General features: G+C 40.5%; 2 protein-coding genes across 2 annotated transcripts; both read left to right on the top strand.

Moving 5' to 3' along the window:
- The first annotated feature begins 149 nt into the window (after positions 1-149).
- Positions 150-8,128, top strand: ubfd1 (ubiquitin family domain containing 1). The gene is made up of 7 exons (XM_072676400.1): positions 150-249; positions 1,624-1,905; positions 1,988-2,196; positions 4,055-4,120; positions 5,313-5,418; positions 5,701-5,783; positions 7,709-8,128. Exons 1-7 carry the CDS (start codon positions 234-236, stop codon positions 7,817-7,819), a joined length of 873 nt encoding a protein of 290 aa, XP_072532501.1. The 5' UTR covers positions 150-233; the 3' UTR covers positions 7,820-8,128.
- Positions 8,129-13,610: 5,482 nt separating this feature from the next.
- On the top strand, positions 13,611-16,525 carry rmi2 (RecQ mediated genome instability 2). The gene is made up of 2 exons (XM_072674938.1): positions 13,611-13,936; positions 15,472-16,525. Exons 1-2 carry the CDS (start codon positions 13,645-13,647, stop codon positions 15,621-15,623), a joined length of 444 nt encoding a protein of 147 aa, XP_072531039.1. The 5' UTR covers positions 13,611-13,644; the 3' UTR covers positions 15,624-16,525.
- The last annotated feature ends 817 nt before the right edge of the window (positions 16,526-17,342 follow it).

The following is a 17,342-nucleotide window of genomic DNA, read 5'->3' as shown; positions in this document are numbered from 1 at the left end:
AAAATGGTATCAAATCTGAATATTTATTTTTTTTATATTGGCTTCAATTGGCTTCTAATCGTACAAAAACGACTAATAATATAAAATAATAATAATAATAATAATAATAATAAATAATAACAACTGAATTCTCCAGATTTTATAAGCGCAGGTCACTACGGCAGCCCAGCGGGTCCAGTCCTTGACAGCGCGTTCTTTCCCAGCAGGCTCTCCTCATATTGTACACAATCATCATGGCGGCGCAGGATGGTAGGCGCATGGAGAAAATCTACTGAAATGTTTGCTGCTTGCTGTTTGCGACGCGTCTTTCCACGTTTGAGATCTCAGCTGGGGTTGCCTCTAGTCTCTGCGATGTGATATAGGTGTTGGCTGAACTTGTCAGGGTTATTTTGCCATATGTTTCGCGGCTTGGCCAACTTGCAGCCCTCTCCTAGCCTGTCCTCCTCGGGTCTTCGCCTTTTCAGGCGGTGCTGTGAGGGCACCAGAAGTACTAACACCGCCCGAGTAGTGCTTGTAGTTAGAGGCATGTGTTCACAGCTGTTTCAGCCACACTGTTGGCTAAGTTTGCTGGCTCAGCGTTAGCTCGACACTCATGGCTGCTCAGCTATCTCTAGCTAACTGGCTAATGTAGCTAGTAAATAATAATAAAGACCCCAGAGGCTCAGGGGTTGTCACTCTGCTGAGAGACCACTCTCTGAACTAACCTGTTAGGACGGTCAGATTTGGGTTGACTGGAAATGTCAAGTGACCAGTCCAGTCCAGTCAAGTGTTCCTGAACCTAAACTGGACCATTCTTCCACCCAGTCTTGAGTAACACCCTGGACTTGTGGTTTGGGTGGTTCCCAAACCTGGTTTACTGCCATAACACCTGACCTTCAGCTCAGGAAGGGCTGGACCAGGTGTGCTGGATGGTTTGGGTGGTTCCCAAACCTGGTTTACTGCCATAACACCTGACCTTCAGCTCAGGAAGGGCTGGACCAGGTGTGCTGGATGGTTTGGGTGGTTCCCAAACCTGGTTTACTGCCATAACACCTGACCTTCAGCTCAGGAAGGGCTGGACCAGGTGTGCTGGATGGTTTGGGTGGTTCCCAAACCTGGTTTACTGCCATAACACCTGACCTTCAGCTCAGGAAGGGCTGGAATGGTAATCAAGATGAATAGCTGGACCAGGTGTGCTGGAGGCTGGTGAGGCTCTAAAATATGCAGGGCAGAGGGGCACCAGGGTTGGGAAGCCACTGACCTAGAGGAAACTTCAGCAGCGTGCAGGTACAACCAAGACGGACTCCTGAGAGGCTGATGGTTCAGTTTAGGTTTGGTAAGGTGTCGTGTCACTGATGGGGGATATCACAGCTAATCCAGGTCTGATCAAAATAGCCGGCACTTCCTTCCTTAGTTGAAGGCACTAAAACGTGCAGAAGATTGGGTACCACTGAGTCCACAAGTCCGTCTGAAGTTAGTTAGTTAGTTAGTCAGTCTAGGCTGGTTAGTTGGACGTTACAATCAAGTAATTTCACCCCTACATTATTTACTGTATTGCCAGTAGACTGTTTGTTAGTAGTGTTCGTCATTGAGAAGTGGTTTGTTGTTGCTCTTCTGAATGCAGCCATCTTTCAATTCCTGTAGGTAGTGAGGGACTGGGGATGGAAACCGAGGCCAACCTGCAAGAGTCAGAAGTATTATGTGATGAGGCTGGCAAAGGAGATGCAGCAGGGACTGAACAAGCATCTCTCACAGACGGTGAGGGCTCCTCCCCTCAGGCCCTGGCTGTCAGCAACGGAGACGACAGTGACGAGGGGAAGGAGATGGTGGAACTGAAAATTATTTGGAATAAGAACAAATATGATCTTAAAATTCCTTTAGATGGGACTGGGGCTAAGCTGAAGGAGAAAATCCACGCACTCACTGGTAAGACAAAGTCTTGAAAGTTTGGAGTAGCTTCCTCACTCGCCGTCTTCTCATCCGTAATGTGTTCTGTGTCTTGAAATAGGTCTTCCACCTGCTATGCAGAAAGTAATGTACAAAGGACTGCTACCGGAGGACAAGACGCTCCGTGAAATTAAAGTTACAAATGGTGCAAAAATAATGGTGGTTGGATCTACAATAAATGACGTACTGGCTGTAAATACGCCGAAAGAAGTTATTCAGCAAGAGGTTAAAGCTGAGGAAAACAAAAAGGAGCCTTTGTGCAGGCAAAAGGTGAGTATAGCAGTTATTAGGATTTATTTATTTATATATATATATATATATATATATATATATATATATATATATATATATATATATATATATATACAGTCATGCCCGAAAGTATTCATACCCCTGTCAAAGTTTGACTTAAATTTACTTTTATTTAACCAGAAGTTACATTTTTGCCTGGAAATGACACAGGCATCTCCCAGGAGATAACACGATGATGTACAAGAGGCATCATTGTGGGAAAAAGTATTTCTCAGCTTTTATACACATTTGAACAAAAAGTGGCATGTCCAAAATTATTCATACCCTTCTCAATAATTAATAGAAAAGCCTTTATTGGCTATTACAGCAATCAAACGCTTCCTGTAATTGCTGACCAGCTTTTTGCATGTCTCCACTGGTATTTTTGCCCATTCATCTTTAGTGATGAGCTCCAACTCTTTGAGGTTCGAGGGTCTCCTTGCCATCACCCTGATCTTTAGCTCCCTCCACAGATTCTCAATTGGATTCAAGTCAGGACTCTGGCTGGGCCACTGCAAAACATTAATGTTTTTGTCTGCTAACCATTTCTTCACCACTTTGGCTGTGTGTTTTGGGTCGTTGTCGTGCTGAAATGTCCACCGGTTCCCAAGGCCAAGTTTCTCTGCAGACTGCCTGATGTTGTTGTTGAGAATCTTGATGTATTGCTCTTTTTTCATGGTGCCATTTACTGCGATCAAGTTCCCTGGTCCATTGGCTGAAAAACACCCCCAAAACATTAGGTTCCCACCACCATGTTTGACAGTGGGGATGGTGTTCTTAGGGTTGAAGGCTTCTCCTTTTTTACGCCAAATGGTGCACACATCATTGTGGCCAAACAATTCAATTTTTCATCTGACCATAAAACATCTGACCATAAAACAGAACACCAGAAGTCTTCTTCTTTGTCCAGATGAGCATTTGCAAAGGTCAAGCGGGCTTTTGTGTGCCTTTTCTGGAGAAGTGGTGTCCTCCTTGGCCTGCGTCCGTGGAACCCAGCAGTGTGCAGTGTCCGTTGAACTGTCTGCCTTGAGATGTCGCCACCAGCAGAGTCCAGATTCACCAGGATGGCCTTGGTGGTGATCCTTGGATTTTTCTTCACCTCTCTCACTATTCTCCTGGCCAGCACAGCACACTTTTGGCTTCCGACCACATCATCTGAGATTTTCCACAGTGCGGAACTTCTTGTATTTTTTAATAATACTTTGCACTGTAGCCACTGGAACTTGAAAACATTTTGATTTGGCTTTATAGCCCTTTCCTGACTTGTGAGCGGCCACAATGCACAGCCGCAGGTCCGTACTGAGCTCCTTTGTCTTAGCCATGACTGTCCACAAACCAACTGCAGAGAGCTGCTGTTTTTCTCCTGTTGAGTTGATTAAAACAGCTGTTCCCAATGAATCAGGGTAATTAGGATGCTTTAAAACAGCTTGGACTATTTGGAATGGTATAGAACTTTGGATTTTCCCATATACTGTGACAGTTTTCAAAGGGTATGAATAATTTTGGACATGCCACTTTTTGTTCAAATGTGTATAAAAGCTGAGAAATACTTTTTCCCACAATGATGCCTCTTGTACATCATCGTGTTATCTCCTGGGAGATGCCTGTGTCGTTTCAAGGCAAAAATATAACTTCTGGTTAAATAAAAGTAAATTTAAGTCAAACTTTGCCAGGGGTATGAATACTTTCGGGCATGACTGTATATATACATATGCAGAATTTTTTTGCAGAATATATATATATAAATTCAATACAAACTGGTATTTATAGGGTAAATGTGTTGAGATTTGGTCACAGTATTATTTTTAATATCTTTGTGAGTAATTTTGTCTTTTAGCAACACAGGAAAGTGTTGGACAAAGGCAAACCAGAGGATGTAATGCCGTCATTAAAAGGAACTAAGGTAAGAAGTGATGTTTTGAACTGTTTACATTATTTCCAGTAAAGCTTGTGTGTTGTTTAAAGCACCGGCTACGACGTAAAGAGCATAGAAGTAAAACATCACCTAAACCTGAAATGCTTTGAAGCTCCAATTAGGTATCTATAGGGTGATGAGCCAAAACATGGATCAGAAGGATGGGATGCTTATGAGCTCACATAGCTGTAGCTATGTCCTCCTTAACATTAGCACCACTGACAGGTGAAGTGAAAAACATTGATTATCCTCATCCACAGTGGCTTCGTCTAGATCAGGCAGCAAGTGACCAGTCAGTTCTTGAAGGTGATGATGGTGTTAAAAGCAGGGAAAATGGGCAAGTGAAAGAATCTGGACCACTTTGACTGTGTTGGCTAGACCACTGGGCCAGAACATCTCCTCCAAAACATCTGGCAGGTCTTATGGGGCGTTCCCAGTATGTTGTGGTCTAAACCAGTGACAGGGTTTTGGGGATAATGCGAACCATTGAGTGGGGAGAGCCTCACTTGAACTTTCTGGACATAAAGGATTTTCTGCTAATGTCTTGGTGCCAGATACCACAGGACACCTTCAGACGTCTTGTGGAGACCCTGCCTGAAATGCTGAGATCTGTTGTAGCAGCACAAGGGGGAAAAGGGGGGGGGGGGGGTCTACCCTGTATTAGGCATGTCTATGTGGTGTTAATGTTATGGCTGATTGTGTATTTCCCACTAGTAAACAGTCCACGTTAACCATAAGTTAATTAGAACTTGAGCAAATGCTCATTAAAGTATAATTTTAGATATTTGCAGTTAGAGTTTTGACTATTAATGATTATATTGATGCAAAAGATTGGAGTTCTTACTATTTATTAGAATTAGTTTTGCTAGATTTGACTTTTTACTGGTAAAAATGTTACTATAAATAATAAAAGTCAAAAAATCCATGCAAGTCAATGGTAACATGATATTTTGCAGTTAAGGCAGTTTTATGAATTCATATGAATAATGTTCTAATATGAGACCCGTTCACCCGCCAAGCCTTTTGTAAGAGTTTGCAAAAAGGCAAGATACCGCATACATTACTAGAGTGATTTTTCCAAAGCCCTGTCCTCTAAACCAGTTAGGGGAGTTCTTGGGAGCTCTTAATAAATCCCTTGTGAGCTCTGATTACATCCGAGTGATCTCTTATTTCTTAATAGGAGCGCTTACCAACAGTGCCTTTATCCGGAATGTACAACAAGTCCGGTGGAAAAGTACGGCTCACTTTCAAACTGGAACAGGATCAGCTGTGGATCGGAACAAAGGGTGACTTCTTCCTCTTGTTTATTCTTCTCATTAGGGCTTGCCGTGCTGGAACGATTCACAAACTCAGAATTGAGTTTCATTTTATTCAGTTGTGAAAGATATCAAATCCACATACTGCATACTGCATTTGAAACAGAAGCAGTGCATCTTCTGAGAGTGTCTGCAGTCTAATGTGTTAGCCACAAGCAAACATGCTGGTCATGATTGACCACAGTAGTACTGTGTGATCCAGTATTCCCCTATGTGCCCTGCCGATAATCACACTATCTATTTGGTTTGCAGAAAGAACAGAAAAAATCCCGATGGGTTCCATCAAAAACGTTGTGACTGAGCCAATAGAAGGTCATGAGGACTACCACATGATGGTATGCGCTTTTTTTTATTTATATACATATTTCCATTCACACTTTTGGACATATTCATAATATTTGGACAGATGTTCATGAAACCGCTTTTGATGATGATGATGATATTTAGTATCATCATTATTGTTATTGCTGTTTATTTTGAAGTCGCCAAAACTACAGTAAGATGCAGATACCAGTTTTCCTCGTCCAGTCATTGGGCAGTAATGTACTGCACTGCATGTGGATATTACACTTTGACCCTGTTTACACCTGCCCCCTTCGTGTGACTAGTATCTGGATTGGATCCTGATCAAATTTTAGCCACATGCGTTTACACTCTGACTGAAATCCGATTGCCGTGTTACCAGTTACTACTGGTGTTTTGGTTGTTGACAGATGTGTTTACACTACTGATGTCAACTGATTAGACAGTTTAATTGCGTTAATAAGCTAAAATGCTAGCTAGCACATCAAATTTTTGGACGGGAGAACAAATAAGTGCCTAATAAACTGTCTCAAGAAATCCCGTTTTTTTTTATTCTTCTAAAATCTCAGTGTAGTTTTGAGAACTTTAGCCTGGAACGGAACTAAGCTCAGAGTTTAATAGAGTTTAAAAGCTTCACCAACGTTTTAAGAGATTAATGGATGATCATTTACACCACTATTTCTATGTAATTAGAAAATGGCTCAAATGCATCTCAGACTACCCCTGAAGTGTGAGATGAAGGCATTATCCAGAAATAATCCTGATGCTCAAAACGCATGAAGTGACCAGGTGTAAGCGGGGTGTTTGCGTCATGCTCTAGCTGGATAAAAGTATCCAACTCACTACGCACTACCTGCTACACAATTTCTATGTAGCAGTGTGTAACTGTGCAGGTTTGTCTCACTGTAGTCACTAATGTTCGGGTTAAGCAGGTAGAATTCATGTTTTTCTTGTGTGTCGGTTTAGACTTTAATTTACATTTCCTTCATGGCTTCAATACTTCAGTGCAAGCCTTTAAACATATTTGTAGAGTCTTCCATCCCTCCAGTAGATTCTGCCAGATGTGGGCCTCAGGTTACAAAAGACAGTTCCACCATTCTCAGTGTCCTCTTCTAATACAGATAGATTTCCAGACACCGCAGCTACACTATGGCCAAATGTTTGTGGACACCTCTTCTAATAAATGCATTCAGCTACTTTAAGTTGCACCCATTGCTGATACAGATGCTCAAACACACACACACACACACACACACACACACACACACACACAGCTTATCTAGTCCCTGCAGAAAAGTATTACCAATAGAATAGGACTCTCTAGAGCAGATCAACATAAACCTATTGGCACCATGCTGCCTAAAGCCAGGCGTGAGCTAGAGGGGTATAAAGCCCCCCTGCATTGAGCTGTGGAGCAGTGGAAGAACTGTGTTCTCTGGAATGATGGGAGATGAAGATGAGGTGGGGAGCTGATTATCCGACATTCTGGCCTCACTAACACTCTTGTCGCTGAATGCTGTCAGATCTCTACAAAAAGGCTTCTTCCAAATCTAGTGGGAAAGTCTTCTTCCCTGGACAGTAGAGATTACTCCAACAGAAGCAGGATTTTTTATTTTTTTTTATAAATACCCTTGATTTAGGAAGAAACAATAAATGAGCAGGCTGGTGTCCCAATACTTTTGTCCATTTAGTGTATCTCGACAGTCATTGGTGCTTAAAGTCTTTAATACTGAAATAAAACATTTTGGTTTTATGGGTACATTTTTCAGGTGTACACCTGAACTCTGCTTGTCTGAGGACCAGTTACACATCTGATATAACGACGATATCGGTGCCGCTTTGTTGTAGCAGCAGGACGAGTGGGTCCTTTTGGCTTTGCTGGCTCCTACCTGTGATCTGATGGCACAACTACTTAACATTGCTGCTAATAATCCAAATGTTTTCTTTCTTACCGTAGGCGTTTCAGCTGGGTCCAACAGAAGCCTCACAATATTGGGTTTATTGGGTGCCTGCACAGTACGTTGATGCAATCAAAGACACAGTCCTCGGGAAGTGGCAGTATTTTTAACGTGCCTCCTCTATTGACACTGAAGAATTGGGATTCAGAGCGAAACAACAAAAAGCATAAACTGGAGCCTGCGTAATGATCTGAAGAACTTTGATATTTCTTTTTTCCAAGCATATAAAAACAAACTGAAGGAATTCTGGTGGACATAACTTTTTTTGGGGGGGGTTTTAAGTGCACTAAACGGCCGAATCCCATTTTTTTCAACCTGTTTCACCTCTCATTTTTTAAAGCGACCCCAAGGATAAACAAAGAATTGTACATAACTTGCAGTTATTCTGAAAGAAATAAAAAATTATTTAATGAAAACAATTCATGAGCCAGGAAGACTTTTATCGTGTGAAGTTCTTTGGCGTCCCCATAGAATTTAGTTAAGCCAAAGTTCACAACAGTGAAGGGTACATTATCGAGGGTTTTACATATTTGCTTTAATTGTTTACTAAGAAAATTATTTTCAGTGCAGACAGCCAACATATAGTGCTGCATTTAAATGGTTATTTAAATGTAGAGAAATACACTTGAATAATAATAATTTCAAGGTATTACTTAAAAAATATTAAATAATTCTGAGTTCATTTTGACAGAAATTAAGTTCATACTCTAAGAGCCTCTTTTAAATAGCCATTTAGATGTTACAGTGAGAAGCTTGATTACAATTATGGATGTACTGTACTTGTACAAGAGGTGCATGACAAATGGAAACACCGGAAAAGTGACGTTAATACTTTTATGTTTTAAAAAGGAACTTTTTGATTTGGAGCCTCAAACCTAGTGAAATCAGCCCTCGTAGGCCGATTCTGAGTCTGCGTTCTTGTCTGAACATCATCATCAACAGCCCAAATTCTGCTCCAAAAGTGTGTGAACTTGGCACAGCCAAATATCACCAAATGCATTATGCCCCAGGCTGCTGTTCCAACTGCAAAATTATCGTACAGCGCCCTCCTGTCGAAATGGGCAAGTCCGCTCTACTACGAAGGGCTGGACAATCTGGTAAAAATACTGTATCACCATATTTAAAGACATTTTCTTATGCTGCACGCTAATTATCACGATACACGTAACCACAGACTAAATACATCAGTAGTGACAGATTCTTAAAAAACTGCTCTTCACATCCTCTGTCAGACTGAATACAGTGACCTTTCTTCCACGTTTGCTGCCAGACCAGACTAATTACAGTGCTTGTGATGAAACCTGTATATGATCAAGCACTGACTTCATATATTGCTTAATATTAAGCGCTAACGATATCCTCGATATTGCTACAACAGTATATTGTGCGCCATGATAACAACCTTTATGAGGTTGTTATCATGATACAATAAGATATCGTCATATTGCCCAGCTCTGCTACTAAGTACACCAGTCCGAGCTTGGCGTACCTTGTACTGAGAATCCCCAGATTCATTAATGAAAGAGGACGGACTGTTGGCCTCCGAACTGGACCCACAGTATCTCTCCTAAGGACAAGCTGCTTCCCAAATGAGGAGTCATGCAGAAATATAGAGATGAATAGAAACCGGCACCTGATCTAGATCACAGTCCACAGTTTACTATTCCTGCAGATGTTTATTTTTTCCATCAGTGTTCAATTTAAGCCCAATATTTGCTTTCAGCAGTGTAAGATTATTATTAAATCGTACAGATTCCTGTTGAAGACCAGCTTAAAAGGCATTTATATTTAAAAATAACGTGGCGGGAAAAAAAAGATTACGTTAAAAATAAAAGTTTTGAAGTTTAAAAACTCACTTTCTGTTTGGGGTTCCCATTTTTTTGTCCATCCCTGTACAGTATAGACTCTGCTCGTAGTTTAAGGATAAGATACTAAACCGTACCTTTGGTTAGAGGGCCACTCTGGCCGAAATCTGTGGTAACCATGCTGTGTAGCTGTCCTACTGTGATGCCCGAGGGCTTCAAAATTAGGAAAACCACCTTTTAATTATGTGTCTTAAAGGTGAGTGATGTTTAGAAAAAATAATAAAAATACAGGTGACACCTGTGAGTGTGCTGTTTTCGCCCCCTCCCTCCCAGTGTCCCAGTGTCCCAGTGTCCTAATGTCCTAGTGCAAGTGTTGCTGCTAGAAATCCAAATAGCATGTCTGTATTTATTAGACTCTACATTAACGACTAGCAGTGGAAACGTCTTTATTCCTGTGGGGATTCCCAGTAGTTATATGACACATTTAGTAGTGCATGCTGGGTATTGTAGTGAGAACTGTGTGGACGGGACGAGGCTAAGGGGTGTAGTGCTGCGTAAATGACAGTTAATGCTGGTTTTATGTTGTAGGACACTGAAACTGCCCCCGATGCCCGAGTGTGTTCTACAGCCAGGTCACTAATGCTCATTCTGTTTATCTCTGACAAGGTACTAACCAGTAATAAGCATTTTAATACAGGACCAGCACAGATATCTTCCTGACGATGCTTAAAACGTCATGATTGTTGTGTTCTAACACGAGTATATCGTCACGGTCACACCAAAAAAAAAATGTATCTCCAAAATGAGAACTTTACAGGAGAAGGAAAAAACCTGCTTAACTGTCAATGGAAGTCAATGTGAAAAGACTTTACTCCAAGTCATTTTGGAGCATTTCTATTGGCCCGATTATCATGAAATTTAGACACAAGTTAAAGAACAGCTGCCAGATTTGCATTATGTCAAAAAGTCGAAATCGTCAGAAATCGTCAAAATGGAGATACAAGATTTTTGCATGACTGTGACAGAATGCTGCTGTGTTTGACAATTCTAATGAATAAATGCAGCCTGATTGGCAAATTATCATGTAAATAAAGAAGCTCAGCTAAGCTAAACCTGTCGTCTGCCATCCAGATTGAATGATCCAGCTAGAGCCTTGAACCCGGGCCCGGTCCTGACACTGGAGCAGATATTACTGCATGTGGTACTGGCTGTACATCACATATCAGCACAGACACGTCACACAGCTTCGACTGCTTACAGGCCTTCATAAGCAGTCTTGGTGCCAGGTACGCTATATATGTCCAAATGTTTGTGGACATCCATTCAGCAAGTTGCCCCCATTGCAAATGCACACATACAGCTTGTCTAGTCCCTGTAGAGACGTCCGGCCAATAGAATATAGGACTTTCTGAGTCCATATAAATATGAACCCATTGGCACCATGCTTAACGCCAAAAAAGCCCCCCATCATTGAGCTGTGGAGCAGTGGAACTAGCTGTGTTCTCTGGAATGATGGATGGTGGAGCTCCATCCAGTACTTTTAGGATGGATTGAAGAGTTGGGGATGATGTGGGGTGGTGATCAACATCCAACATCCTGACCTTGTCACTGAATGTAATGAAATCCTCACAGCAATGCTCCTCCAAAATCTAGTAGAAAGCCTTCTTCTTCTTCTTCCCTGGACAATAGAGACAGTTACTCCAACAAAAGCAAGAAACGATGAATGAGCAGGTGTCCCAATACTTTTGTCAATGTAATGTATGATGAACCGTGTTTAATAAGAGTAAGCACATAACTATCAAAGGTAAAATTGTGTATTTTGATTTAACCCCGACTGACATTTTAGGGCTACTGGGCTATTGGGTTTCTTATCTGGGTCTCAGGATCATGCTGATGCTCCTCCACTAACTGGAACAGGGAGAACAGCGTCTCCGTCATTCCCACTCCGGGCCGGAAAGCTGCTGCTTCTGCACTGTGGAGCTTTGGTGGTGGAGCTGCAGGAGGAGTAACACTGCATAACCCATAGAGTCATATTAGAGTAAAATCCTGTAGTATTACTCTGGAACCACCTCAGCCCACATGCTCCTCTACCTTCAGATGCTGTCTGGTGCTCTCAGCTTGTCCAGAAATGCATGTGTACAGCGGTCAATGAGGTGGAGCTCAAAGTCTGATTCGTATTTACTGCAGTGGAGTAAAAGTGAATTACTCTCTTCAACTGTAGGGGGAGCCCAGGAGCAATAAATGTCAATTCTCACATAACACTGTTTTAATGCAAGAATTAACTGTGAGGCCTGGTCAATTTTTTTTTCTTTGCTTGCTATAAGAACCTTCTGTCTCGATCATCTCATCTGTTTAACCTAACGCGTACCATCCGCAGCTCTGTTTGCCCCAACTTTTCCTAAAATACACCAATCACCATAACATTAAAACCAACAGCCTAATATAGTGTAGGCATGGGCTCCCCAAGACAAATGAAGGTGTCCTGGGATATCTGACATGGAGGTGGGGATCACTGGAGCACTTTTGGTAGGTACTGACCACTGCATACTGGAGGAGAGCAGCCCACCAGACTGGCAAGATCTGCCTGATGTTTTGGGGATGTTCTGACCCAGTCGTCTAGAACATCACAGTTTGGCTCTTGTGAAAGTTTCTCAGTTTCTCACGCTTGCCCATTTATCCTGCTTTTAACACCAACATCACCTTCAAGAAGGGACTGTTCACTTGCTGCCTGGCTGATTGGTGTAAGGTAAAGGTATTTGTCACTGTACAGTGTACACTGCACAGCGAAATGTGTTCTCCGTGAACACACACTCACACACACTAGTGAGCTAGGGGCAGTGAGTACACACACACACCCAGAGCGGTGGGCAGCCAACTCCAGCGCCCGGAGAGCAGAGAGGGTAAAGGGCCTTGCTCAAGGGCCCAACAGTGGCAGCTTGCCAAGCTCGGGAATCAAACCCACAACCCTGTTATTAATAGCCCGGCGCTCTGACTGCTGAGCCACCACTGCCCCTAAATACACTTAAAAACAATTAACTTGATTTAATTGATAATTTGTCATTAACTTTGTTGTTTGCAAGTATATTATGTATACATGTAAATATATTATTATTAATTAATTATAAAATAAATGCTTAAAAATATACCTTGATTTAATTAATAATTTGTCATTAACTTAATTGTTTGTAAGTATAATATATATACATATAACTATATTATTATAAATTAATTATAAAATAAATGCTTAAAAATATACCTTGATTTAATTAATAATTTGTCATTAACTTTGTTGTTTGCAAGTATAATATATATACATGTAAGTATATTATTATAAATTAATTATAAAATAAATGCTTACAAAATATACCTTGATTTAATTAATAATTTATTAACTTTATTGTTTGCAAGGACTGTATATTATACATGTAAATATATTATTATAAATTAATTACAAAATAAATGTTTAAAAATATATACCTTGATTTAATTAATAATTTGTCATTAACTTTGTTGTTTGCAAGTATAATATATATACATGTAAATAAATTATTATAAATAAATTATAAAATAAATGCTTACAAAATATACCTTGATTTAATTAATAATTTGTTATTAACTTTATTGTTTGCAAGGACTGTATATTATACATATACATTTATTATTATGAATTAAGTATAAAATAAATGTTTAAAAATGTATATCTTGATTTAATTTATAATTTGTCATTAACTTTGTTGTTTGCAAGGTTTGTATATTATACATGCAAATATATTATTATAAATTAATTTTAAAATAAATGCTTAAAAATATACCTTGATTTCATTAATAATTAAATCAAGCTATTATTTTTTTTACTTTGGTGTTTGGAAGTATAATATATATAGTATTATAAATTAATTATAAAATAAATGTTTAATTATTAATTTATTGTTCTGTTTATTTATTTAGTAGACACTTACTGTAGGCTTGTCATTACTGAAAAAAAATAAGGAATTAATAAAATACTAGTTTGAACTTTTATTTTGAATTTTCGATGTAAATTGACGTCATATGGGGAAAATAAAACACACGTAAAAGTCCCGCGTTTTTTGGTTTGTGCTCCCCGGTGGAGTTGCTGGGTGGTGTGCAGGATGAACGCCAGCAGTGGGTCCAGTATCTGTGGAGAAAGGTCCAGAAGGCCTCCGGTGAAGGTGCTGTCCAGCCAGCTGAGAGAGGGGAAAGGCAGCGGGAAGGCGGAGTGCTGCATTAAGAGACTGGGCCGGGCCAACACGAGCTCACTGCTGGTGTCGGTGGTGTGGATGCAGGGCACTGTGGTGGAGGTCCAGTCTGACCAGAACACGGTACTGCTGCTGGACGAGACGGGCAACTTTCTGGTCAATGGCGTTAACAGCATCCCTAAAGGAAAACCCTGCCTCAGCCCCGGTTAGTAGTGTACTGGTCCTGCTGGAGGAGTATACAGCCTGGTGCTGGTCAGACTGGTCAGACTGGTCAAGCTTGTACCATGTAGACTGTGTTTATGATTTTATCTGAGTTTGATGGTTTATCTGGGCTGTCAGCATGACCATCAAACTGGTCAACTAGCTTTGCCAAATATGGCAACCAGTATGACCAGTTTGATGACCAGCTTTGTAATGGTCAGTGTGGTCTAGCTGATAGACCAGCCTGTCCACCAAACTCAGATGAAAGCATGCACTATGTTGGTGAATTATCTCCATCAACCGGTTTGCCAGTATAGGGCATGTTCTTTCAACCAGCTTGACCATCAACGGCCAGTTTCCCGCAGAAGCTGGTCCTGGGCTGGATACTGGTATGTGCTGTAACAGGGTTGTAGTTGTAATAATGGTATTTTAGCATGAGGGGAACAATAGGGATGTCCCTATTGAGAATAGTATGTAGTTGTTATTATTATTATTATTATTATTATTATTAATTATTAAATAATCTAATTGAGTTTATATTAGTGGGCAATTAATTGTAGAAGCTGCTCGAGTTCTCCTCCATGTTTCTTCCATATCTCAGACTGGATGTGTGAAAGTATTAAAATAATTAAAAATAAATAATAATAATTATTATTATTATTATTATTAATAACAGCAATATGGGCAAGATTACGTTGATTAGATGCTCTGAATGTCATTTTTTGATTAATTTTGACTGTAGTTTCTAAGAAATACTTAGAATAGTATTAATATTAAGATCCTGTGACACATTTCAAATTATTAAATAATTATATTTATTTGCTATAATAAATGTTATAAACTTGTATCCCCATTTTGGATTTTTTTCACTTTTTGAAGATACAAGGTTTTTGCATGATTGTGATGATTTAGTATTATTTTACACTATATAGACAAAAGTATTGGGACACCTGCTTATTCCTTGTTTCTTTTGGACTGTAGGGTATTAAAAAGGTGTGTCAGATGTGTTACAGAGGCAGGTTTTAGGGCGCACCTGAACAATGTAGCCACAAAACAAAATTTTAAGTAAGCATGGCTGTTGAGTCCACTATGTGGGCAAAAGTATTGGGACACCTGCCTGCTCATTCATTGTTTCTTACAAAATCAAGGGTATTAGAGGTGTTTTTTTTTTTTTTGGAGTAACTGTTTGATTGCATTCAGCAACAAGAGCGTTAGTGAGGTCAGGCTGTTGGATAATCGGCGCCCCAACTCATCCCAAAAGTACTGGATGGAGCTCCACCATCCTTCATTCCAGAGAACACAGTTCTTCCACTGCTCCACAGATCAATGCTGGGGGCTTTACACCCCTCTACTAGCCCACACCTGACATAAGAGAGCATGGCAACCTGCCCCAGAGAGTCCTATTCTACAGGGACTATACAGCACATCTCAAAGAAGCTGAAGGGGTGTCCACAAACATATGGCCATAGTGCATTTATTCCAGATCTTCCCGGCCTCTCGCTCCAGCACATCTACTCTTATGTACTCTTTCTCCCACAGGTAAATACGTGATGATCATGGGGGTCATCCAGGCTCACAGTCCAGAGCCAGTGCTACGCGCTGTGAAGATGGCCGATCTTTCAGACAACGCAGCGGTTCACAGGAGAATGTGGAAGTATGAAGTTGAAGACCTCCAGCAAACCCTGCCTTGATGAACCGCTACTTTTTCTTAGAAAATAAAAACAATACAGAAGACAGAAGAGGAACAGCAGCACGACTCCTGAAGCAGATTAGAACTTTATTGAACAGTAGAAGTGCACCAAGACTACAAAGATGCTGTACGTTTGTGCAGCTACACATGACTTGTGACTACTGAATGGCACAGTGATGAAACAGCATGTCTGAGAGAGACATTCTTATACGAAAAGAGAAGAGAAAAGAAGCTAATTAACTAATTAATTTCTTCTAAAGTGACAGAGAAACACAATAAGGCACTTCCAGAGGTCTGGGGTTCGAACTCTGGGGTCTGGTGAAGAGCTTCCCTTGCTCTAGCTCGATCTGATTCAGTTTGAAGAGGAGTTAAAGATCAATACATGACCCTACAGAGAAGTTTGACCCCTTTGAAGCAGATTGATTACAAGTAATGTCAGTATAAAACTGGGGTGGGGGGTTGGGGGGTAACTGATAGTGCCTGTTTTCTAAATACAAGGTTTCAGTTATTGATTCTTTATGCAGTATTAATTCACAGAGGTGGGCAAAGTACAGTACACACTCACAAATAAAGGGACTTCAAAAGGGACCATAGAGTAACCGCTTCATTCCATAAGGAATATTATTATATTATATTATTTCTATTTTATAAAGAGGGGTGTGTGTGTGTGAGTGTGGAGAACGTCCCACTCCGACGTCCCTCTATTACAAACAGGCTTTTTCATGGCACCAAAAGGTGTTCTCCTATGGCTGTGCTCGAAGAACCCTTGGAAGACCCTTTATTTTTGAGAGTGTACTTGAGGAAAATAAAAGTAATACCCTGTTGGTAAATTAATATTTGCTTATAAATGTATTTCTATTGTTTTTAATAAATTAAGGCCTGTATTTGCATAATAATAATAACGACCATGTTATATATGTCTCGGCTCCTTAAGACATTTTTAGCAAATTAAGATACATAAGCTGCTCAGACAAAACATTAGTCATTTTATGTGTTTAAGGTGGTAGTAACTTCAGGCTCCTGCAGATGGCGTTGCACCTAGTCCGAATTGTGAATGAAACTGATGGAAACTGACTGAGTGGGACCACCAGTGTTTCACAGCTTGTGAATGTAAATTTCTGCACTTCCAGGCAAGGAGTTGCTTCTAGAAGTAGACTAGGATTTCTGCCACTGCTGGTAGACCCGTATGACCATAAGCTTCCATACACCTGCAGATTCAGCAATCCCTCCTTTTAGCCAATCATTAACTGCTTAATCATTATCTGCTTTACGAACCATTTCCCACACATCCAACGAGCCCATCACCGCACTGAACCACCTCTTCTTAATTTATCATCCTCCTGCAACGCCATCTGCAGGGGCCTGAAGTTACTACCACCGCAAACAGGCAAGGTGTGTAATTGTGGGGTACAGGGTCTGTGTAATAGTGAAATAACGCATTCGCAAGCAAGCACTTCTATACTTTACTTAAGGGGAAATGTTTATATAACATTTGTACAGCTTAATGCTCGGCGATATGACCTCAAATCAGTATCACGATTAATCGAACATTTTACCTCGGTTATTATTAATGATATTATATTATAGGCTGCTTGTGTTGCTCAGTTGGCTCTGTGTTCGAGTTCTGCTCCATGTTGCTTCCATTTCGTAGACTGGACGGGATGGAGTCACCTGAATACACACATGGTAGTATGCTGTTGTTAAGGGGACAGTACATGAA

The sequence above is a fragment of the Salminus brasiliensis genome, chromosome 3 (genome assembly GCF_030463535.1).
Source record: "Salminus brasiliensis chromosome 3, fSalBra1.hap2, whole genome shotgun sequence".
In the NCBI taxonomy this organism is placed as follows: Eukaryota; Metazoa; Chordata; class Actinopteri; order Characiformes; family Bryconidae; genus Salminus; species Salminus brasiliensis.
This window is presented reverse-complemented; position numbering and strand designations above follow the sequence as displayed.